The sequence below is a fragment of the Panthera uncia genome, chromosome A2 (assembly GCF_023721935.1).
Source record: "Panthera uncia isolate 11264 chromosome A2, Puncia_PCG_1.0, whole genome shotgun sequence".
NCBI classification, from domain to species: domain Eukaryota; kingdom Metazoa; phylum Chordata; class Mammalia; order Carnivora; family Felidae; genus Panthera; species Panthera uncia.
Genome location: NC_064816.1, coordinates 70,645,613 through 70,671,946, shown reverse-complemented (window position 1 = coordinate 70,671,946; position 26,334 = coordinate 70,645,613). Strand labels below are relative to the sequence as shown.

General features: G+C 36.2%; 1 protein-coding gene across 1 annotated transcript in view; it reads left to right on the top strand.

Annotated features, from left to right (window-relative positions):
• CDK13 (cyclin dependent kinase 13) overlaps positions 1 to 26,334 on the top strand; it is a 118,708-nt gene that overhangs the window by 31,606 nt on the left and 60,768 nt on the right. Inside the window, 3 exon segments of the mRNA XM_049642756.1 lie at positions 4,566 to 4,736; positions 6,080 to 6,219; positions 8,037 to 8,207. Of these exon segments, the coding sequence (XP_049498713.1) occupies positions 4,566 to 4,736; positions 6,080 to 6,219; positions 8,037 to 8,207 (482 nt within the window).

Here is a 26,334-nt window from a genome sequence, read left to right as displayed (position 1 = left end):
GGCAGAGAGAGAGGGAGACACAGAATCGGAAGCAGGCTCCAGGCTCTGAGCTGTCAGCACAGAGCCCGATGCAGGACTCGAACTCACAGACCGCGAGATCATGACCCGTGCTGTAGTGGGCCGCCCAACCGACTGAGCCACCCAGGCGCCCCAGATGTTTTCCATTTTTAAATATAGTCAGATCTATCATTTTTCCTTTAAAACTTATGGGTTCATAAAGTTAAAAAAACTTGACTCAAATCATACAGAAATTTGTTTTTGGTTATTAGATGAGGAAGAAAAATGCTCTCCCCCACCACCCTGTAGGCTGATAGATCTAGTTGTTTCTAACATCACTTACTGAATAGTCCCAGCTCACTGGTTTGTGGTGCCATATATAAAAATTCTTATAGATACCTGTATTTCTGGACCCTCTCTTCTTTTTTTTTAAAAATGTTTTATTATTTTTGACAGAGAGAGAGAGACAGAGACAGAGACAGAGACAGACAGAGCATGAGTGGGGGAGGGGCAGAGAGGGAGGGCGACACAGAATCCATACAGGCTCCAGGCTTTGAGCTGTCAGCACGGAGCCCTATGTGGGACTCAGACTCACCGACCGCGAGATCACGACCTGAGCCGAAGTTGGATGCTCAACCGACTGAGCCACCCAGGTGCCCCTGGACCCTCTTTTCTATTAATGTGTTTTATTATTTCTTTGCCAGTACTTTTTTGTTTTGACTTCTTTAGATGAATAGTATATTGGTTCTCAGACTCAAATACCGATTAGTGAATAGCTCTGCTATTCAGCCTCAGCTTCAGTGCTACTGTATATGAATTTGAGCCCAGTGTTGCTAGAGCCTTTGATTTTTTTTTTAAGAAGCCTGAAATCTGAATGTTTATGTAAATTTTCTGATTTAAAAATATTTACAATTTAATTCATAGTTTTTTGGTTTTTTTTTCTTATAAAACATTGGGTAGACCATAATATATATATTCCTTGACTTCAGCCAATCTTGGGCTTCTAGTTTGGGATCTTTTATAAAATTTGTTTTAATGTTTATTTTTGAGAGAGAGAGAGAGAGACAGAGAGAGACAGAGTATGAGTGGAGGGATGGGCCGAGAGAGAAGTAGACACAGAATTCGAAGCAGGTTCCAAGCCATCAGCACAGAGCCGGATGTGGGGCTCAAACTCATGAACTGGGAGATCATGACCTGAGCCAAAGGTCACGCTTAACTGACTGAGCCATCCAGGTGCCCCTAGTTTGGGATCTTTTAAAACAGGTTGACCACAGGACAAGGCAAATCTCACTTCATTATTGTTTTTTGGAAGTGTTTTTTGGCAGATTTTTGTCTTTATTCTTAGATTTTTATAACCTGCTTGTCAAGTTATATTAAAAAATTTTTTGCTTGTGTTTTGTGTGGGACTCTAGTGAGTGTAGTAGACTAATTTGGAGACTAATAGCTTTACAGCATTACAGTTTCCCGTACAAAAACATTGTTTCTTTCCATTCATTCAGATCCAGTTTTATTTTCATCATATTTTTAAATTTTCTTCTATTGGCCTTGTATATTTCTTGTTAAGGCATTTTATTGTTTTTGTTGCTGTAGTATATGGGAGCTATTAAAAATGTCATGCTTCCTGTTTGGTTATTGTAGGTATTCAATAAAAATAATGATGCTTTTAATTATATAGTATTATTCTTGGATAGTTAGTATTTCATTTCTCTGAAGCCTGGGAGTCTTGCTGAATTTGGTAGTTCATAACATATATATGAATATAGGCAGTCTTTTAATTTTTAAGTTATAAGTAAAGTTAAGATTTGTGTTTTTTCCTCTAAAAATGTTGATTTGAATCTTCAGACAAATGAGAATTTTTGACTGAAAACTAATTACAAGTAAGAGACTACAGTTTTGTTTTGTTTTGTTTTGTTTTTTGGGACTACAGTTTTCTAAGAATTATTTGGAATAGGTTTATTTTCAGGCACAGTTCAAGTGGTACCTTTTTAGAAAGAAGCCTTTACTATCTTTCAATCCTGATTTAGCGACCCTTTAGCTACATTACTCTAGGACTCCATTTGTGTAGTACTTTATCCTACTGCTTGCTTGACTATGTTCTCCAAAAGTCTAAGTTCCTTTCTGAGAGGAGTTATATCTTAAATTTTTTTGATGTTTATTTATTTTATTTTTATTTTTTTAAAATGTTAAAAAAATGTTTATTTTTGAGAGAGAGGGAGAGACAGAGTGTGAGCAGAGGAGGGGCAGAGAGAGAGAGGGAGACACAGAATCCGAAGCAGGCTCCAGGCTCCGAGCTGTCAACACAGAGCCCAATGTGGGGCTCTAACTCACAAACCATGAGATCATGACCTGAGCTGAAGTTGGACACTTAACCATCTGAGCCACCCAGGCGCCCCTGGAGTCGTATCTTGACCTGAGCTGAAGTTGGATGCTCAGCTGACTGAGCCACCCAGGCACCCCTGATGTTTGTTTATTTTTGAGAGAGAGAGAGAGCGTGAGCAGGAGAGGGGCAGAGAGAGAGGAGACACAGAATCTAAAGCAGGCTCCAGGGTCTGAGCTGTGAGCACAGACACAATGTGGGGCTCAAACTCACAAACCATGAGATCATGACGTGAGCTGAAGTTGGATGCTTAACCATCTGGGCCACCCACGTGCCCCAGGAGTTGTATCTTAATGTATTTGTTATAGTTTTTATTGTTAAAGTCCAGTGCCTTACCTAACATCTAGTACATAGAAGCATAAAATCAATTGAACGTATGGACATTAACATTGAAAAGGAGGCTATATACCATTACTGTAAAAATAAAACTGCAAACTAGTTTCCTTTTGAGCATGTTTTCTCTGTTAAAGAACCTTCTGGTGAGTAACACGGGGCTATGGAGAAAAGGCACATTTTTATTGTAGTTACTGATAAATGGTTTTTATCAGATGGTATTAAAGTGTGCATTTGTACAATAATATTGTTTAACATGAATAGAAGTTATAATTAAATGATTTACATTGATAATGTCATTTGTAATTTCCGACCCCAGTGGTGTAGTCTCACTAAACTTTTTCATTATCGGACTCATAACTGCTATGAAAGTGTGTGAAGTCCAAATTTTGTTATCATTATAAGATTTTCTTTCAAGAAATGTCATTTTCTAAAAATTTTTTTCAACATTTTATTTATTTTCTGAGAACGAGAGACAGAGTGTGAGTGGGGGATGGTCAGAGAGAGAGGGAGACACAGAATCCAAAGCAGGCTCCGGGCTCTGAGCTGTCAGTACAGAGCCTGATGCAGGGCTTCAACCCATGAACTGTGAGATCATGACCTAAGCCGAAGTCTGACGCTTGACTGACAAGCCACCCAGGTGCCCCAAGAAATGTCATATTTTTAAGCAGATTTTTTAGTAACTGGGAGGTTTAAAATAATCAGATTACCTGGTTAAAATTCGGAGTTCTTTATGCATTCAAAAAAGTACAATACAAACAACTTAAATTTTGACCTGTAATTTCCATAAGCTAGAACCTTAAAAATATTTAAGAGAGTCATTATCCAATTTAAGAAAATTAACCCTGGAAAAGGGCAAAGCTAAACTAGTTGTTCGTGGTTATTTAAATGGGCAAGATAAATAACGCCATTTAGTGTTATTTATTTAATAAGAGACTTTTTCTTTTAAGTTTATTTATTTATTTTGAGAGAGAGGGCATGAGTAGAGAAGGTGCAAAGAGAGAAGGAGAGACTCCCAAGCAGGCTTCACACTGTCAGCACAGAGCCCGATGCGGGGCTTGAACTCACGAACCATGAGATCATGATGTGAGTTGAAATCAAGAGTTGGATGCTTAACTGACTGAGCCACCCAGACGCCCCGAGACTTTTTTTTTTTTAATGTTTGTTTATTTTGAGGGAGAGAAAGAGAACACATGCGGGGGAGGGGCAGAGAGAGAGGAAGAGAGAATCCTGTGGGTTCTGTGTTTGCAGCGCTTGAACTAACGAACACTGAGATCATGACGTGAGCCTAAATCACGAGTCGGATCCTCAACTGACTAGCTGCCCAGGTGCCCCATGTAGTGTTATTTATTTCTATAAAACCTCTTTATGTCTCTCCAACAGAGTCAGGATGCTATCACAGAACTAATGAATATTTCTGTGAAGCATGACTAATTGATTTTTTTAGTCTTAATTTACAGTTTCATAGTAATTCTAAATCATCTTTAAAATATACGATTTTTTGAACAGATTTAGATTTGCAGAAAAATTATAATTATACTACAGAGAGTCCCCATAGATACTGTATTCAGTTTTTTCAGTATTAACATCTTATATTAATATGGTATGTTTGTTTCAATCAGTGAACAAATATCAAAATATTATTGTAACTAAAGTTCATACTTTGTTCAGGTTCCTTAGTTTTTATCTAATCATTTTGACCCCCAAATTTGGTATTTTGCAATTGAATACAGTTTATTATTTTAGCTGGAAAGTAACTTAGTTTAGTATTTTGCCATTACTACTTAAGTGTAAGACATGGCTGATTATTATTTCTCAAATAAATGTGTTTTGTTTGTCTGACTCCTTTCTTCCTTAGCTTACGAGGAAATATTTCAGTAAAAGCAGTTAAAAAAGAAGTAGAGAAGAAACTACGATGTTTACTTGCTGATTTACCACTGCCCCCTGAGCTACCAGGAGGAGATGATCTCTCAAAGAGTCCAGAAGAAAAGAAAACAACAACACAGTTACATAGTAAAAGGAGGCCTAAGTATGTGCTTGCTTTCTACCTGCTTTTAAATTGACCAGAAATGATTCTGGGTCCTCATAAAATCATAAAACACAAAAAATTAAGATTTAAAATAATAAAAAGTATATTTATTCTTTAAACTTAAGTATATGAATAAATTCTACTAGAGTTTTGAAAAAAAAATTCATAATTCCCTGCATACCTATTCAAAATGACTAATAAAACTAAATTTAATTTTCTCTCATGGTTTGTAATGTATTAATTTCTTGGGGTATTATATGTTAAAGATAATTTCTATAATTAAGTTTTTAAATAACACAAAACACTGAAATTGGAGAAGGTGGAAGTCAGCATTCAGTGAGCCCAAACAAAATTAGTAATGGGCAAGCTGCTATGTTTTCTTTGCTTTTTAGCTCCATTTGCTCCTATAACTAAATGCATTTTTCATTTTGCAAGAGGTGGAGTGGAAGAAGGTTTGAAATCTGTATCCTAAATTAGCTTCAAGTAAGTGCCTAGAGATAACTCCCTTGAAATGTGTTCATCAGTTAAGAAGTGAGCATGTTGATTTCTTTTTTTACTTCTACTTAACCAAGGGAAAGTGTGAGTAAGACTTTGAGTTAGATCTGATTTTAGAATTGCTGTTCAGGTGCCTCGTGTGAGTATGAGGCAATTTCCTAGTATAGAGTAGAAAACTAGAAAACTTTTAAAAGTCTTTCTGAGTATTGTAGCTTTATTCCTTTACTTGAATTTCTATTACATACCAGAATATTGAAAGACTATTAAATTATGTATCTTTTGAAGAATGTCAAATATTTGTCATATATAACACACACACAGCCACAAAGTATGGATTCCTGGAAGTTGATTATATTAATACTTTTTTTACTCTCTTGGACTAAACATCTTTCTAGTATTTCCATTTTTAAGATAATGTCATCTAGCTGTAAGTCTAAATTTGTCAGTAAGCTTTATAGTTAGATTTTTGGTAATGTTCATTATCAAACTTGCTTTTTGGAAGCATTTTATATATTTTGTATATATATATAATATGTATTATATATATAGATGATGAATGAAAAGGAAAATTTCCTAAAGGTTGGTTAGAGAACTTTGACTCTTTGTATCAGTGTTGGTTTTATCCACTCATTGAAAAATTACATTTTATTAATCTGGAAGTTCTTCATACAGGCCTTAGTTCTTTTTCCAGTTTGTTAGTCTATAGAAGAAGAGTCAGCATGGAGAAATGATGCCTTGACTTTCATGATAATTTATAATACTTTTTGGGAGAGGGTGGATATTAAATATTAAACAGTTTATTCAACTTGCTTGATTGTATATAAAAACTTAAGAACTATATTTGATAGAATATGTGGGCCTCGCTATGGTGAAATCAAAGAAAAAGATATTGACTGGGGAAAACGCTGCGTGGATAAATTTGATATCATCGGAATTATTGGAGAAGGTACCTATGGACAAGTTTACAAGGCCAGGGATAAAGACACTGGTAAGTATGCCAAATACTGTGGATCTTTGGATCTATTGAATGTACTTAATTTGTGTTTTTTAAAGTGGTTTTTTAGTATTTGTGATGTGTAGCATGGTGGGATTTAGATTTCTTTAATTGTGAATAAATTCTTACATTGTTAGTAATCAGGGGGAAAAAAGTATCTTGACCTTAATTAGCCTTAGTAGTAAATTTTGTTGAATTAAGCCTTATGCAGCACTTTTTCTTTTAGCAAAATATTCTTTTTTTCTGTCAAAGTTACCCTTTGGAGGCCATATTTGGCAGCTTAATCTTTTAGAACATAATCAGGAACCTGTGAGACAGTTTTAAAGGTTTTGCAGCCAGTAAAAAGTAACTGTGCAGAGGCTACATATTTTACTAATAACTCTTAGAGCCAGTGTTTAATCTTTACTTATAATTCCTTGTTGAAATAAACCAATAGATTAAAATAGCATAGCTATTTGAAGCCATTTACTATAGGGGAGACTAGACTACCTTATGCCTGGAAACTCTGGAACACGGTTACGGCATACAGTAATACTATTTATACTGGTGATTCTGCATTATCAAAAAGAGATTAAATTGTAGCTTTTAAAAGCTGTTTAACAAATAAGGAATCATACTTTATTTTAGACTTCCATCAAAGAGAATTAAATAAATTTTAATGATTAAAAGGATAAACATCCTTCTTTTGGAAAATTTGTAAGTACAGAATTCCTTTTTTCTCCAAAGAAGTAGAATGAACAAACCTTTTTTTCTAATTTTTTTTTTTTTTTAACATTTATTTATTTTTGAGAGAGACAGAGCATGAGTTGGGGAGGGGCAGAGAGAGGGAGACACAGAATCTGAAGCAGGCTTCAGGCTCTGAGCTGTCAGCATAGAGCCCTATGTGGGGCTCTAACTCACAAACTGAGATCATGACCTGAGCTGCAGTTAGACACTTAACCAACTGAGCCACCCAGGCGCCCCAACAAACCTTTATTATAGTGAACTTTTACTTACAGGATTTGTGTGTGTGTGTGTTCTTTTAATAGTGAGATCTTATCTGAGACAGTACTCACTCATATCTGAATTATAAAGTCGTTTAGTGTAGTGGGAAGAGCACATACTTTTGAGATAGCTAAAACAGATTTTGAATCCATGTCTCACTGCTGGGCTGGGCAGCTTTGGACAAGTTAATATGTCCGAGCACATTTTGTCACCTGCTTAATGTATAGAATCTTCTCATCTGTTGAGAGATTTTATGTATGTATAAGCATATTATATAAATTTAACCTCCTCTCTACTTTTTTTTTTTTTTTTTTTGAGGGAGAGAGAGCATGAGCCGAGGGGTGGTGGTATAGGAAAAGGGAGAATCTTCAGCAGGCTCTGTGCTCAGTGTGGAGCCCAAAGCAGAACTTGATTTCAAGAGCATGAGATCATGACCTGAGATGGAATCAAGCTGGACAGTTAACCAACTGAGCCATCCAGGCATTCCATCCCCTCCTTCACTTTTTAAAAATGGTAGTGTAATGCAGCTACTGTTCATCATCTTGCTTTTTTCATTTAATATATCATACAGAGCATACAGTAACAATACTTATGGACCTACCCCCATCCTTTTTAACAGTTATATAGTATTCCACAGTTTGGATAATTTAACTAGAGACTTAATTTCTTGAGCTATGAGCATTATCATTGGTACTTTGAAAGCTAAAATATATTTTGTGAGTAGTAAGAGATAGGAACAGAAATTTTGAATTAAAATAAAGTTAAAATTAAGAAAAATGTCATTTGGTTTTGTCAGCTGCTAACTTGATTTTACTTAATTTTTATAGGAGAAATGGTAGCCTTAAAGAAAGTACGTCTAGATAATGAAAAGGAAGGCTTTCCAATTACAGCAATTCGAGAAATTAAAATTCTCCGGCAGCTTACCCACCAGAGTATTATCAATATGAAGGAAATAGTGACTGATAAAGAAGATGCTTTGGATTTTAAGAAGGATAAAGGTATGTGCGCATATTTACATAACCAGTTCTGCATACGCATGATGTTGCTAACTTGCAGATTTTGTCATAGGTATTGACTATATGAGTAATTACTAGGTACATAAAACTATTGCATTAATATCATACTCTGTTTTTAGATGTAGTTGAGTTGAAGAATTATTTATTTACTTTAGTGATATTTGAGTCCCCTAAGAAACAAAACATATTTATCAGTATTACACATATTTAGTAGTAGTAGTTTTTTGGAGCATCAGTGTATAACTTTTAATCTTCATTTTTTAGTTATTGAGAAATAGTTTATAGTAGTATAGAATATATGCTTATCTTACATTTTTAAAATGTTTTAATGCCTTAACATATAAGGAAACTTTATGGTAGGCATTTATGTTATTTCTGAACGTGTGGAGGCAAAATCTTACCTGAAATTGCCTTTAATGAATTATAGTGGTATATGCTTTTAGCAGAAAAACTAAAAAGAAATTAGCATGCTCATTAAAGTAGTTATCATAAGGCATATGGTAGGTAAAAGGCTCTACTTCCAGTAGGTTTTAGGATCTTTAAGATTTTGGAACCAAAGTTGACTTCATTATAACCTGTGGTTTTCAAAGAGCAAAATTCTTTTTCAAATCTAAGATAAGATAGATTAAAATAGGTGTTCTGATTGAACATGGTACTTAACCCCCTCCCATCCGCAACTGTACACACACACACACACACACACACACACACACACACACACACAATCTTAGTGTTCTGGGGAACAGTATAAAAAATGAGTGACTTAATACATAATAGTTATTTTGTAGAAAGGAACTTCTTCTCAAAGTATTCTGTATGCACTATGTAGAAAATTTGAATTTTTTTTTTAAATTTTTTAAATGTTTATTTATTGTTGAGAGAGACAGACCAACAGAACGTTGAGCAGGGGACGGGCAGAGAGAGAGGGAGACACAGAATCTGAAACAAGCTCCAGGCTCTGAGCTGTCAGCACAGAGCCCGATGCAGGGCTTGAACTTGTGAACCATGAGATCATGATCTGAACTGAAGTTGGACGCTTAACCGACTGAGCAGTTAAGCCCCTAGAATCATCTTTTTAATTGATACCACTTTCATTAGTTGTTGTCCATAATAACACCAATATTCCTTAGCTTGATTTTAATCCAGTTTATATTTTTCATCGTTTCTTATTGTGTAGTAGAAAGGATACTGGTTTGACTTGTGTTGGAATGTCTGAGATTTGTGACTTTGCTTACGAGCAGTGCAACCTTATTTGCAAGATCTTTAGCCCATCTGAGCCCTTGTGACCTCTTCATCCATTAAAGGAAACATTATTTTTCTTACTGTGTAGTAAGGATTAAATTAAGATCTTATATATGAGGGTTATATGTAAATATTTTTCATTAATGTCATACTATAGCCAAAATTAATATATTTGTTCTTCCTCCAACATACCCTGAACCTCCTGCTGCTTTGATTGGGGGATCATATCCCTGCCTATTTCTTTAACCCCATCTCTGCCATTTTTCTGATTGTCCACCAAGCTTCAGTCATATAGGTCACATATGCCAATGCACTTCACTGCCTTAAAGTCTTTACATATGCTGCTTCCCTGGGCTTAAACCTCTCTACCCTCAACACACACATGCATGCATGCATGCATGCACACACAATTTGAAAGACTGTTTTCTCATCCTCTGGGTCACAGACTGAATGTTACTTTATTCATCAGTGAAGCCTAACTGGATGGACCACTTTCAACTGAATGGAGACACAGGCAATTTAAAAGCCTTAGTATTTTTCTTCATAACTTTTTCCAGAGTAACTACTGATTTGTTATTTACTTGTATCTCCATATGAGAATGGGGACCATACCTGTTTTATTCATTATTATAACCCTTACCTAGCTCAGTGACTAGGCCATAGAAGGTACTGAATAACTAATTGCTGGATTGGTAATTAAACTCTGCTTACTATAGCCTGTTCATACTTTAATACTTTTTTTGTTTTAATTTTTTTTTTAATGTTTATTTATTTTTGAGAGAGACAGAGACAGAATGTGAGTAGGTTAGGGGCAGAGAGAGACACACACAGAATCCTAAGCAGGCTCCAGGCTCTGAGCTCTCAGCCCAGAGCCCGACGCAGGGCTCGAACTCACAAGCTATGAGATCATGACCTGAGCCGAAGTCGGACGCTCAACTGACTGAGCCACCCAGGCGCCCCAATACTTTTTAAAAGAATACAGTAGTCAGAATTTTCCTTGTATCATATTTATGGTCCTTATTATTTTCCTTACTGGATTATAAGTTTCCTCAGTCCTTTGTTTTTTGCTTTGTGTCTCCCCCACAATGTCTATCACCATATTTTACAAACCGTAGATTTTCCTCTATTTGCTTCCTCATTTTTTCCCCCACCATAATCCTGTTTGTAATTTCTGGAATCATGATACATAATGTGTTTTACTGTGGGGAAGTTACATTTAGATGCCAGCTATTAAATATACTACAGTATGTCAAGGAGTATGGAATTTAAAACATAATCCTCTTTCAGAATTATTTATTTTATTGAGATAAAATCGACATAACATTGTATTAGTTTTAACAGTGTAATGATTTGGTATTACATATATTGTGAAATGAGCACCGTGATAAATCCAGTTAACATTCATCACTACACAGTTACATTTTTTTTCTCACGAGAACTTTTTTTTTTTGAGAGCGCACATGAGCTGGAGTGAGCATGAGTCAGAGAGGAGCAGAGGGAGTGGGGGAGAGAGAATCTTAAGCAGGCTCCATGCAAGCATGGAGCCCAGCACCGGGCATGATCTCACAACTCTGAGATCATGACCTGAGCTGAAATCAAGAGCTGGATGCTTAACCGACAGAGCCACCTAGGCACCCCATGATGAGAACTTTTAAGATCTACTGTCTTGGTAACTTTCAAATATACAATACAGTATTATTAACCGTAGTCACCATACTGTGTATTACACCCTCATGCACACAGTTATTTATTTTATAATTGGAAATTTCTATCTTTTGATCCCCTTCACCCATTTTGCCCACCTCTTGTCCCCTGCCTCTGGCAACCACAAGTCTGTTCTTTAGATTATCTATGAGTTTGGGGGGTTTTTTGTTCTTGTTTTTGTTTTAAATTTCACATATAAGTGAGATCATATGATATTTGTCTTTCTCTGTTTGACTTCAGGGCACAAAACCCTCAGGGTCCATCCACATTGTTGCAAATGGCAAGATTTCCTTCTTTTTTACGGCTGAATTATATTATACCATATAGTTATGCTACATTTTATTTATTCAGTCATCTTTTGATAGACAGGTTGTTTCCATGTCTTGGCTGTTGTAAGTAATGTTGCATGGGGGTACATGCATCTTTTTGAGTTAGATTTTTATTTCTTTTGGATAAATAACCAGAAGTGGAATTGCTGAATCATATGGTAGTTCTACTTTTAATTTTTTGAGGCGCTTCTATACTGTTTTCCATAATGGCTGCACCATTTTACATTCCCACCAACAGTGCATGAGGGTACCCTGTACTCCTCGCCAATGCTTATTTCTTGTCTTTTTTGATAATAGCTATTCTAATAGGTGTGAGGTAATACGTAATCCTTTTTCAATGAATCTATTAAATTTGGTTTGTTTTATTTTAGAGAGAGACTGTGTGAGCAGGGGAGAGGGGCAGAGGGAGAGAGAGAGAGAGAGAGAGAGAGAGAGAGAGAGGGAGAATCTTAAGCAGGCTCTACACTCAGAGCAGAGCCCAATGTAGGGCTCGATCCTACAACTCTAGGATCATGACTTGAGCCAAAATCAAGAGTTAAATGCTCAACTGACTGAGCCACCCAGGTGCCCCATGAATCTATTCTTTCTGGTGAGAACCACGATGATGCAGACTGATTTGGTGAAAAGGGAACTAGATCTGAAGTCTTTGGGTTCTAATCCTGATCATGTTAGCTGTGTACCATTATTCCAATTGTGATTGCTGTCCTGGAGCAGAAAGACAGTATGGAAACTTTGATTTAATATTTTATATTAGAATTGATGAAACTAAAACAACAAAGTAAAACCAAATACTTAACAATAATTTAAATTTGAAAATTGTAAACAACACAAAAATCAAGTAAAATTGCTAACATAATAATATAAACTTTGTGCCTGAGTGGCTCAGTCTGTTGAGCGTTGGACTTTCGGTTTCAGCTCAGGTCATGATCCCAGGGTTGTGAGATCAAGCGCAAAGTTGGCCTCCGCTTTGAGTTTAGAGTCTGCTTAAGATTCTCTCTTTTGGGGTGTCTGAGTGGTTCAGTAGGTTAAGCCTTTGACTCTTGACTTTGGCTCAGGTCATGATGTCATGGTTCGTGAGTTCCAACCCTGTGTTGGTCTCTGTGCTAAGGCTACAGAGCCTGCATGGAATATTCTCTGTCTCTGTCTCTCTGTCTCTCTCTGTGTCTCTCTATTCCTTCCCTCCCACCATTAGTTCTTTCTCTCTCTCTCTCTCAAAATAAATAAATTTAAAAAAAATTTAAAAAGTAAAAACTTAAAAAAATATAAAAACATAGTAAAAACAATATATATAAATATATAGTGTAAATATATGTAATAAATAATATAAATAAAATCAATAAATATAAATAAAATAAAAACAAATATATATAAAGATTTGCATTATTATAACAGAAGCCATAGCACAAAGCACTTGGCTCTACTTCCTTAAGGAAACAGGGTTAAGTGGTTTCCATAAGTCATAGGTGGATTTTTGTGCAAAATCTTAGAGATGCTGAATGAGCTTTTTCTGAAATGATCTGGGGAAATGGAGGGAGGCTAAACTAATTCTAAATTTTTTTCTTAATTTTCTTTATCTTCAGGCAGTCTCATCTTTTTAATAACTGAGGGGAATCTTTGAACCTTTTTGTGTGTTTTTCAGTCTTTAAGTTTAGCAAAGGGTAGTTTTTGTTTCAAGGAAAATATTTCTTGTACTTCTAGATTTGCAGTTTCAAGTATGAAAGGAGAGTGGGATATAATTACTTGTATTAATTTCAGTACTCTGGTGTTCATATTTCACCGTTCCTCAAATTTTTGAACTAAAGTATGAACTATTTTGCAACAAAAGTTTTGCTTTATTTTCTTGCTCCCACTGAGGATTATGAATTTATGGAAAGATACTTTCTGACTGAATGTAATAATATTCAATTAAAAATTTAAAGCAGTTTATAATTCTCTGGGCAGAGACGACTTTGTTTTTGCAATTATATGCACTATAAAATAAAAACTACAGTCTTTGATCTCCATCTCAAAATGTAAATATTTTGTATTCAGGTTAAAAAAAAAAAACCTAAATACTGAAATAATGGTATCATTCCAACAAAATAGTATTGGTACTTAAAAATAATATGATATGCTGGACAGCCAAAAGCTGCAATTGTAATTACTATATTCAAATTAAGCTATAATACTTTCAGTATTAGTACTTATTTAATAATGGAATTTGTGTAATCTTTTAATTTGGAATTTTCTTAAAAATCAGCAAAAAACAATATTCTATAGTAAATGTTTGTGGCAAAGTGTCACCATACGGTTGAGGGAAAAAGTCTCATATGTCACTGCTATGATTTCTGATTTCACATGGTGCTCCCCTGCATTTGCATTGCATGTCATACACAGTTCTCCTAGACACTGGAGCCAGATTTCCTTCTGTTTTAGTGACTTTGTACATAAAACTTTTATTCACCTCTGATTGTTCCCTTAAATAGATTAATACAAATTGGATTACTCGGACAGTGGATTTGAACTTTGAAATTTCTTGACACATGTCACCAAGTTTTTCAGAAAGGCTGTGCCAATTTATAAAGCAGGAATAGAACAGACTAGGAAAAGAAGGTAACTGTCTCAACCTGATGAAGGGCATCTATGAAAAACAAGATGTCTGTTCTTACCACCTCTATTCAGCATTGCCAAGGCAGTTAGGCAAGAAAATTAAATAAAAGATAAACAGATTAGAAAGGAAGAAATAATACTATCTCTAATGTGTGCATGGTGTGTGTGTGTGTGTGTGTGTGTGTGTGTGTGTGTACGTACGTACACACATACTCTCTCTTCATAGAGAATCCTATAGAATCCACTAAAAAACTCAGAACTAATAAATGAGTTCATTGAGGTGGAAGAATGCAAGATCAATACACAAAAAACTGTTGTATTTCTGTATATTAACAATGAACAGTCCAAAGTGAAATTAAGAAAACAGTTTCATTGTAATAGCCCTAAAAGGAATAAAATATCTAGGAATAAATGAACAAAAAAAATGTAAAAGTCTTGTACACTAAAAACTATAAAACATCACTGAAAAAAATAAGACCTAAATAAATGGAAAGACGTTCCTTGTTCATGGATCTGTTGACTTAATATTACTAAGATGGTAAATTGATTTGTATGTTTATTGCAGTCCCTATCCTGGCTGACTCCTTTTCAGAAACTGACCAGCTGATTTTAAAGTACATATGGAGGGGCAACTGGGTGACTCGTTCGGTTGAGTGTCTGACTCTTGGTTTCGGCTCAGATCATGATCCCAGGGTTATGAGTTCGAGCCTCTTGTCACTCTGCATTGAGCATGGAGTCTGCTTCAGAATCTCTTTCTCTCCCTCTTTCTCTCCTTCTGCCTCTCCCTCTGCCCCTCCCTCTGCCCCTCTACCCTGCTCACACTTTTGAAAGAAAGAAAGAAAGAAAGAAAGAAAGACAAAGAAAGAACATATGAAAATTCAAGAGAGGTAAAACAGTCAAAAAATATCTTTAAACAGAAGAACTGGGGTGTCTGGGGGCTCAGTTGGTTAAAGTGTCTGACTTCAGCTCAAGTCATGACCTCACAGTTCACGAGTTCGAGCCCTGCGTTGGGCTGTGTGCTGACAGCTCAGAGCCTGGAGCCTGCTTCGGATTCTGTGTCTCCCTCTGTCTCTCTGCCCCTTCCCCACTTACGCTCTGTCTCTCTCTCTCTCTCAAAAATAAACATACTCACATTTCCTGATTTCAAATATTACTATAAAACTTAGAGTGATCAAGACTGTGTAGTACTGGCTTTAGGATAAATATATAGATCCGTAGAATAGGTTTGGAAGTCTAGAAATAAACACTCACATTTTTGGTCAGTTGATTTTTCAATGATGATACCAAGACCATTCAGTGGAAAAGAATAGCCTTTTTAGTAATCAGTGCTGGCTCAAGTGGATATGAAAAAGAATGAAATTGGGCCTTTTATTCATACCATATGTAATAATTAACTCAAAATGGTTCAGTGACTTAAATATAAGACCTAAAACCTTAAAACTCTTAGAAGAAAATATAGCAGTAAATCTTCATGACCTTGAGTTAGCTAAAGCCTTCTTAAGACACCAAAAGCAGAAGCAGTAGAAGAAAGTAGATATATTGGACTTCATCAAAATTAGAAACTTTTGTGCTCTAGGTAGGGGACACTACTGAGAACAAGTGAAAAGACAACTCATAGAATGGGAGAAAATATTTGTATAGCATCTATCTGATAAGGAACTTGTATCTAGAATGTATAAAGAACTCTTACAACCAAATGATAAAAAGACAACCTGTTTAAACATGCAAAGGATCTGAATAAACATTTTTCCAAAGAAGATAGGCAAATAGGGACACCTGGGTGGCTCAGTCGATTCAGCATCTGACTTTGGCTCAGGTCATGATCTCTCAGTTTGTGAGTTCAAGCCCCGCATCAGGCTCTGTGCTGACAGCTCAGAGCCTGGAACCTACTTCGGATTCTGTGTCTGCCTGTCTCCCACTCATACTCTGTGTCTCTTTCTCTCTCAAAAATAAATAAAGATTTAAAAAGTTAAAAAAAAAAAACATAGGCAAATGACCAATAAGCACATGAAAACATGTTCAATATCATAGCCATCAGGGAAATGCAAATCAAAATTAGAGTGAGATGCCACTTCCTATGCACTATAGGATGGCCATAAGAAGGAGGATAGATATTGACATGTATTGGAGAAGATGTGGAGAGATTGGAAGATTCAGACATTACTGGTGGGAGACTCATACATTACTGGTGGGGTTGTAAAATGGTACAACCACCTTGGAAAGCAATCTGGCATGTTTTTCAGAATATTAAACGTAAGAGTTATGAGCTATAGAACTTCAACTTTTGGGACATATCCAGGAAAAATAAAAAGATATATGCACACAGAAACTTGTAAACTAATGTTCATAGGAGGATCATTCATAATGGCCAGAAAATGCCAACATCAGTTGATGAATATGTCTATCGATTGGTGAATAAACAAAATCTGGTACACCCATGCAGTGCAATAGTATTATACCATAAAAGAGAATGAAGAACTTAGACCAACAAATTTGATAACCTGGATAAAATGGAAAAATTCATAGAAATGTACAACCTCCAAGAATTATGAAGAAATAGAAAATCTGAACAGACCTATAACTGTAAGGAAATGAATCTGTAACAAAAACTTCAACAATAACAACTAAAAAGCCCAGGACCAGATGCTTTCACAGTGAATTCTACCAGTCATTTGAAGAATTAACATCAGTCCTCTCCAAAACTTTCCAAAAAAACTGATCACGAAGAAACACTTTTTGGGGCGCCTAGGTGGCTCAGTTGGTTAAGCGTCTGACTCTTGATTTCTGCTTGGGTCATGATCTCATGGTTCGTGGAATTGAGCCCTGCATTGGGTTTGGAGCTGACAGCTCGGAGCCTGCTTGGGATTCCCTCTTCCTCTCTATGCCCTTCCCTTGGTTGTATTGTCACTCTCTCCCTCTCTCTCTCTTTCAAAATACATAAACATTTAAAAAAAAAAAAAAGGGCGAAACACTTTCAGAATCATTCTGTAAGCACATCATTATCCTGATACCAAAACCAGGCAAAGACACTATAAGAAAACTATAGACCAATATTTCAGAGATATATTTATACAGAAATCCTTAGAGAATACTAGCAAACTGGATTCAGCAGTATATTAAGAGGATTATACACTATGACCAAGTGAGATTTATTCCTGGAATGCAAAGATAGTTCAGCATATGAAGATTAGTCACTGTAATACACTACATTAACACAATGAAGAAAAAAATTTACATGATCATCTCTCTAGATACAGAATAAACATTTGACAGAATTCAACATTCTTTCATGATAACGACACTCAACAAACTAGGATTAGAAGGAAACTATGTCGGGGCGCCTGGGTGGCGCAGTCGGTTAAGCGTCCGACTTCAGCCAGGTCACGATCTCGCAGTCCGTGAGTTCGAGCCCCGCGTCAGGCTCTGGGCTGATGGCTCGGAGCCTGGAGCCTGTTTCCGATTCTGTGTCTCCCTCTCTCTCTGCCCCTCCCCCGTTCATGCTCTGTCTCTCTCTGTCCCAAAAATAAAATAAAAAACGTTGAAAAAATAAAAAAAAAAAAAAAGAAGGAAACTATGTCAAACGTATTAAAGGCCCATATATGAAAAGTCCACAGCTACCATCATATTCTGTAGTGAAAGATGAAAAGCTTTTATTTTATAATCAGGGTGAGACAAGGATACTCACTTTTGTCACTTCTATTCAGTATAGTGCTGGAAGCAGTTAAGCAAGAAAAAGAAATAAATATATCAAAATTGGAAAGGGAGAAATAAAATTATCTTTATTCATAGACAACATGATCTTATATGTAGAAAGTCCTAAAGATTCTACCAAACAAAATATTAGAATTAATAAGTAAATTCAGCAAATCGCAAGGTACAAAATTAATGTGCAAAAAAGATGAGTTTCTGTATTCTAACAGCAAAAATCTGAAAAGGAAAAGAAAATGATTTCATTTGCAATAGCATCAAAAAGAATAAAATAGGAGTAAATTAACCAGGGAGATGAAATATTTGTATATTGAAAATTATGAAACGTTGCTGAAAGAAGTTAGACACCATAAATTAAAGATATTGGTGTTCCTGGATTAGAAGACTTAATATTGTTAAGATATCAGTACTACCCAGAGTAATCTACAGATTTAATGCAATTCTAATGAAAATCCCAACAATGGTTGTGGCAGATTGGAAAAATTCATCCTGAAATTTATTTGGAATCTCACGGGACCCTCAAATAACCGAAGCAAACTTGAAACAAGAACAAAGTTGGAGGTCTCACACTTCCCAGTTTCAACACTTATCATAAACTACAGTAATCAGACTGTAGTACTGGCATAAAGACAAGACATATGCACCAGTGGAACAGAATTCAGAGCCCAGAAATAAACCCTGGCATATATGGGCACGTGATTTTAGACAAGAGTACTAATACAGAGGAAGTTTTTTCAACAATTTGTGTTGAAAAAGTTGGATATCTATATGTGAAACCATGAAGTTGGACTCTTAACCTAATACTGTGTTAAAAATAAAACCTTGAGGGGCACCTGAGTGGCTCAGTCAGTTAAGTGTCCGACTTCGGCTCAGGTCATGATCTCACGGTTTGTGAGTTTGAGCCCCGCATTGAACTCTGTGCTGACTGCTCAGAGCCTGGAGCCTGCTTCAGATTCTGTGTCTCCCCCTCTCTCTGCCCCTCCCCTGCTCGTGCTCTCTCTCTCTCTCTCTCTCTCTCTCTCTCTCAAAATAAACATTTTTTTTAGTTAAAAAAACTAAAAAAATAGAAATAATATAAAACGTCAGGGTGCCTGGGTGGCTCAGTCAGTTAAGCATCCAAATCTTGATTTCGGCTCAAGTTATGATCCCATGGTTATAAGATCCATCCTGCTTTGGGCTCCGTGCTGGGTGTGGAGCTTGCTGGGGATTCTCTCTGTCCTTCTGTGCCTCTCCCCCACTTGCATGGTTTCTCTCTGTCTCTCTCCTTCAAAATAAAGTAAACTTTAAAAAAAAAGTGAGACTGAGGATCACTTAAGAGAAAATACAAAACAAAAAACGGGTGCCTGGATGGCTCAGTTGGTTAAGCATCCAACTTTGGCTCAGGTTATGATCTGGTGGTATGAGCCCCGTGTTGGGCTCTGTGCTGACAGCTCAGAGCCTGGAGCTTGCTTTAGGATTTGTGTGTATGTCTCTCTTTCTCTGCCTTTTGCCTGTTTACGTTCTCTCTCTCTCTCTCTCTCAAAAAGAACTTAAAATAAAACCAACTCAAAATGGATCAAAGACCCAAATGTATGAGCTAGAACTAGAATACTTCTATAAGAAAACATAGGGGAGAACTTGACTACATTGAGTTTGGCAATGGTTTTTGGGTAGGATATCAAAAGCACAGAACAACAAAAGGAAAAAGAAAAAGTTGGGCTACTCAAAATTAAATTTGATTTTTTTTAGCAAATTCTACCCCCAACATGGGGCTCAAACTCATGACCCCGAGATCAAGAGTCTCATGCTTTACAGGCTGAGCTACCCAGGCGTCCCCAAAATCAAAATTTTTTAGGCATCAAAGGACATAAGAGTAAAAAAGCAACTCAGGATATAGAAGAAGATATTTGCTAATCACATATCTGGTAAGGTTTTATATTCATTTTATGTAAAGAACTCCAACTCAATGAAAATAAAATACCAAAGGACTTTAATGGATTTTAAACACATGAAAAGGCATTCAACATCACTATTAGGGAAATGCACGTTAAAACGGCATTGAATTACCAGTCATACCCATTAAAATGACTTATCAAAAGAACAAAAATAAAAACAACAGAAAAATAACGAGTGATGCCAAAGGTGTGGAGAAATTGGAATACTTGGCCTTTGCCAGTTGGAATGTATAATGGTGAAACTGCTGTGGAAAATATGATGATTCCTTAAAAAGTTAAAAACAATTAACCATATGGTCCAGCATTTCCACTTTTGGTTATATATTCATAAGAACTAAAGTAGCATCTTGAAGAGATATTTGTACCTTTTGTTAATAGCACTATTCACAGTAACCAAAAGGCAGAAGCAATCTAAATCTTCTTGGATGGATGAATTGACAAGCAAAATGTGGTATATACATACAATGAAATATCATTCAGTCTTTAAAAGGAAATTCTGACACAAGCTACAACATGGATGGACCTTAAGGACATTATGCTAAGTAAAATAAACATCACAAAAGCGAAATACTAGATGAATTTACTTTCAGGAAGTACCTGAGGTAGTCAGATCCATAGAGACAGAAAGTCAAATGGTGGTTACCAGGGAGTAGAGGCGGGTAAGAATGGGCAGTTACAGTTCAATAGGTACAGAATTTCATTTTTGCAAGATGAAGAGTTCTGGAAATGGGTGCTGCTGATTGGTTGCACAACAGTGTGAATGAACTTGCTGCCCCTAAACGGTACACTTAAAAAATAGTTATGAATAGTTTATATTATATACATTTTACTACAGTTTAAAAAAAAAAAAAAAAGATGAAGTACAGATACATCTTACAACATGAATGGACCTTAAAAACAATAAGTGGAAGAAGCCAGGTAAAAAGACTGTGTATTGTATAATTCTGTTTATATAAAATGTCCAGAATAGGCAAATCTGTAAAGACAGAAAATAGATTGGTGGTTGTCAGACACTTGGGGAGGTGTTGAAAATGGGGAATACCTGCTAATGGGTATGAGGCTCTTTTTGAGGTGATTTCATTGTGGTGGTGGTTGCACAACTCTGAATACATTAAAACCAATTGAATTGTGTACTTTAAATGGGTGAGTGTATGATATATGAATTAAATCTCAACGAAGCTGTTATTTAAGACAAAATCCAAACAGCACCCCAGAATTCTTTGTTCTGATGAAAATACTGGGTAGATTGAGAGGGAGAGGTGTGTGTGGTGGATGGGGTGGGTTTGTTTAGAAGATGAGACTGGAAGGGTAGGTTAGGACCAAAAATGGTGCTTGACATTAAATACAATGCCAAGGAATCAAAATACTCACCTTTTTCAGAAAAAATAGCACAGAGCTTGTCATGTATTTTGACCAGCATTTATAATGATTTTGTTTGATAATTTGATAGGTAAAAAATGGTATCCTGTCTTTTTAATAATTATTTTTTATTACAATGGAGATTGGACAGTTTCCTGTTCTTAGAGGCCATTTATATATATTTTTTAACATATATTACCTATTTATGTCCCTTGCCTATTTTTTAAAATTAGGGTATTAGTGTTTTTAATTGAGTTTTGAATATATTTGTAACATAGTAAGAATGTTCATCTTTTGAGTAGTTTATATAGAAACTGTCCAGACATCTGGTTTCCTTGCTCTCATGTTTCTTATGTTAGTGCTCAGTAAATGTTAGAGTTGAATCGAGGAGAAAAATATTTATAAAACAGATTGTATTCTGTTCCAAAATAACCAAATGAATATTTCATGATTGTGAATTTTGCATAATCAGTTAAAAGGTATAGGAAAGTGTTTTATTTACATTTAATGAAATGTAGCATATAAAGCTTTTACTCTTTTAAATGTTTACTTTTGAGAGAGCATGGGGGAGGGGGAGAGAGAAAGTGGAGGGGGGGAGAGAGAGACCATGTGGGTGTGAGCGTGGGGGATGGGCACAGAGAGAAGGGGACAGAGGATCCGAAGCAGGCTCCATGCTGACAGCAGTGAGTCCAATGTGGGGCTCGAACTCACAAACCAGGAGATCATGAGCTGAACTGAAGTTGGATGCTCAGCTGACAGAGCTACCCAGGTGTCCCTTGCCTATAATGCTTTTAAAGGAAAGAATGTAAAATCTTAATTAGGAAATGACTCCTTTCTGAATCACAAGAAGATACAGAGTTAGCATCATGTGTTGAAATTAAGAGTTTATTTTCATTTATTTTTTTGATTAAGTAAGCTCTATGCCCAAGGTGGGTCCTGAACTCAAGACCTTGAGATCAAGAGCCAGGTGCCTTTAAAAATTTAAAGAACATAGGGGTGCCTGGGTGGCTCAGTCGGTTAAGCATCCGACTTTGGCTCAGGTCATGATCTCGTGGTCCGTGAGTTCGAGCCCCGCGTCAGGCTCTGTGCTGACAGCTCAGAGCCTGGAGCCTGTTTCAGATTCTGTGTCTCCCTCTCTCTCTGACCCTCCCCTGTTCATGCTGTCTCTCCCTGTCTCAAAAATAAAAAAAATAAACATTAAAAAAATTAAAAAAAAAATTTAAAGAACATAGAGAAATCAGAATGTTTAGTTGCCCATCAAATGATTTATGGCAAAGGGATTGTGGAGTTTAAGGGAAAAGGAATCTGTGGGAAAGGCAGGAAGAAGTAGATGGGAATGGAAAGGGGAAGTGCCTTTCTCTTGTCAATATTTCCTGAGTAGCTGAACAAGAAATAGTGTTCTTTTGGGGCAGATGTTATAAAGTAAAAGTAATGAGAAATATGTGTAATGATTAAGAGTACATAGTTTGAATCCGAGCTTCGTCCATCTCTGGTTTCCTCATCTGGAAGATGGAGTAATAATTCATTATTCATAGGTTTGTTGCATTTGATGAAATAATTCATGAGAAACACTTAGAATATTGCACACAGCAAGAACACAATAAAGTTTGTGTTTATTATAGGTTGGTAGTCTATTGATTGTGAGGGTAGAAATAGATCAATAATACAGTAATTGTTTTAATTAGGTGGAGAGGATGGAGGTTTGGGAGAAATGGTTTTAGTCCTCCAGTGAAGTTTTGGAGAGCAGACCCAGAAATTGGGAAAAAAAAAAAACAAAACAAAACCTTTTTTCTGAAAGCTTACAAGTAGTCTTTAATTATTAATAGTAAAATTTGTCAAAAGTGAAAAAGTTGTCACATAATGACTAGGGTGTGTTTGATTGGTTAACCTTACCGGAAGTTAAAAAGTGAGCTCAAACCCAGGCAGAGAAAGGGGGATCGTAAGAATGAAACTCAGCAACAGACACACACGTAAGACAGATGCCAATTGCAAAAGCCATGGTATCGGTTTGAAATGGAGAGTAGAGGGAGAAGTTAAAAAGCGGGTGATCTGCATTGTGAATACTGTGGCCATTAATAGAAGAACTTTAGCAGTTAAATCCTGCAGTGGGGCAAGGTGGGTGGTGAAGGGTGGAAGTGGCAGAGAACTATTTAGGGCAGCATCAGCATTAGGGCAGTCAACTATGAAAGGTTAAAGATTTGTCAGGTTTTTGCCATTTCTGTGAATTGCCCGTTTGTTTGATGTTTGCTTACTAACTGGAAAGATTTATTAAAATACATATTAATGTTTTATGTGTTTCACATAGCATAGATAATTTTTCCCATTTCCATTGTTTGCCCTCACCTTTGTTTTTCTTGTGTTCTTTGTTATTCTGAAATTTATATGTGGTCATATGTCAGTTTGTGGGATTTTTTTTTGAAGGAAGGTGATTTGTCTCACGCTTAGGAAGGCTTAGCCCCCTAGAAAATTGTAAGAATGTTTTCTGTTTACATATTTTTAAAGTTTTTATTTAAATTCTAATTAGTTAATGCAGCGTGATACTGGTGTCAGGTGTATAATACAGTGATTCAGCACTTACCATACAACACCGGGTGTTCATCACAAGTGCACTCCTTAATCCCCATCACCTACTTAACCCATCCCGCCATCCACCTCCCCTCTGGTAACCATCAGTTTGTTCTCTGTAGTTTAATAGTCTGTTTTTTGGTTTCCCTCTCCCCCTACCCCTTTGCTCATTTGTTTTCTTTCTCTTATTTAAATTTTACATATGACCATGGGGGAGGGGAAGAAAAAAAAAAGGTTGGGGGGGAGCCAAAGCATAAGAGACTCTTAAAAACTGAGAACAAACTGAGGGCTAATGGGGGGGTGGGAGGGAGGGGAGGGTGGGTGATGGGTATTGAGGAGGGCACCTGTTGGGATGAGCACTGGGTGTTGTATGGAAACCAATTTGACAATAAATTTCATAATAAAAATAAAAGTAAAAAATAAATAAATAAAATTTACATACAAATGAAATTTTGTGGTGTTTGTCTTTCTGTGACTGATTTATTTGGCCTATTTCCATAATTTGGCTGTTGTAGATACAAACATCAGGGTCTGTGTATCCCTTTGAATTAGTATCTTTGTGTTCTTTGGGTAAATACCTAGTAGCACAATTGCTGGGTTTTAGGTATTTCTATTTTCTGGTTTCTTAAAAATGTCTATGTGAGTTTTTAAAAACATTTGGATATTTAATCTTTCTTACTCTGTTCTGTCATGTTCATCGTATATAAAGTTTGTACATATTCTGGGCTTTCCTGTTTTATAGATCCCTTTGGGTGTCCTGCTATCATACATTGTTTTAATTATTGTAATCTTATATTACATTTTAATTTCTGGTACATAAAGGTCTCCTCCTCTGTGCTCCTTAAGAAAAGATCTTATTTTTATACATTTAGATGTTCATGAAGTGTGAAAACTTAAAAATGGAGACTTGACTGGAATTATGTTGAGGTTTATTTGGGGAAGAGCAGGAGTTTTTAAAAAACTTGTTCAGTGTATGAAATCATAGGTATATTCATGTAATACTTGAGACTGAAAATTGGTACAGCTTATTTCATAGAGGAAGGGCATGGTATGATACCTGGCACATACTACATGTTGTATAAGTATTTAATGTTGATATTATATTACAATAATTATTTCTTAAAGTATAATTGTCCTTTAACTTTCTATTTTTAGAAACATAGAAGGAAGTAATCATGACTTTATATAAATATAGCTATGAGAATGTTGTTCACAGTATGGCTTATAATAGCAAAACATTAGAATTAATTTAAGTGTCTAACAACTTAAATTGCCTGGGTGGCTCAGTCGGTTAAACGTCCGACTTCGGCTCAGGTCATGATCTCATAGCTTGTGAGTTGGCGCTCTGCGTGGGGCTCTGTGCTGACAGCTCAGAGCCAGGATGGAGCCTGCTTCGGATTCTGTGTCTCCCTCTCTTTCTGTCCCTCCCCTGCTTGCTTGAGCTCTATCTCAAAAATAAACATTAAAAAAAAAAAACTTTATATGTCTAACATCAGAAGATGATTGAACAGAACTATGGTGTATTGTTACTTTGGAGTACTATGTAGCCATTATAATTGTGTTCAATGATAAGGAAAACTGTTCACTCTATATATTATGAGCTGGAAAAAGTTTATAAAGGAATAGGTAAAGTTTAATCCATATTTTGTATTAAAAATATAGTCTAGGAGCACAAGGAAACCTTTGGGGCTGATGGATGTGTTCATTATGTTAATTGTAGACACAGTCTCACAGGTGTATACCTATGTGAAAACTACTTAAATTGTATCTTCTAAATATGTACAGTTTATTGTCAATTAACACATTGAAACTGAAAAACATTTTTGTTCAGTTAAAGTGTAATAAGCTCAAGGAGAACGATTGAGTTTATTACTTCAGAAATTAAACCAATAGAATATATGAATATATAGAGAGATTTATTTTAAGGAATTGGGTCAGACAATTGTTGAGGCTGGCAAGTCTGAAATTTGTTAAGAGTGGCTAGTAAGCTGGAAATTCTGGCAGGAGTCTGTGTTGCAGACTTGAGTTCAAAAGCATTCTGGAGGCAGAATTTCTTCTTTAAAAGGACCTCAGTCTTTTCTCTTGAGGCCTTCAGATGGTTGGATGAAGCCTACGCACATTATTGAAGGTAATCTGTCCTCAAAGTCTACTGACTTGAGTGTTAATCACATCTAAAAATACCTTCACACAACATCTGGACTGGTATTGACCAAGCAGCTGGGCACTGTAGCCTAGTCAGGGTAACACATCAAATTAACCATCACACTCTATCAGAGTGATTTCAGCAGAGCAACAAAATTCAATTGAAATGGTTTAAATCATAATGGGAATGTATTAGCTTGCATAAAAAGTGGTCCAGAGATAGGGCAGGCTTTAGGGTTAATTGATTCAGTGGCTTTCGGATGTCATCAAAGGCTCAAGTTATGCCATCTGCAGTGTCTGTTTTATTCTCACAGTAGGATGGCTTGAAGAGGCAGTTACTCATATCTGGTGAGGGGAGAGCCTGGCTTCGCATGGCTTGCTTTCTTTTTCCTTTCCTTTCCTTTCCTTTCCTTTCCTTTCCTTTCCTTTCCTTTCCTTTCCTTTTCTCTTTTCTTTTCTTTTCTTTTCTTTTCTTTCTTTTCCTTTCCTTTTCCTTCCTTCCTTCCTTCCTTCCTTCCTTCCTTCCTTCCTTCCTTC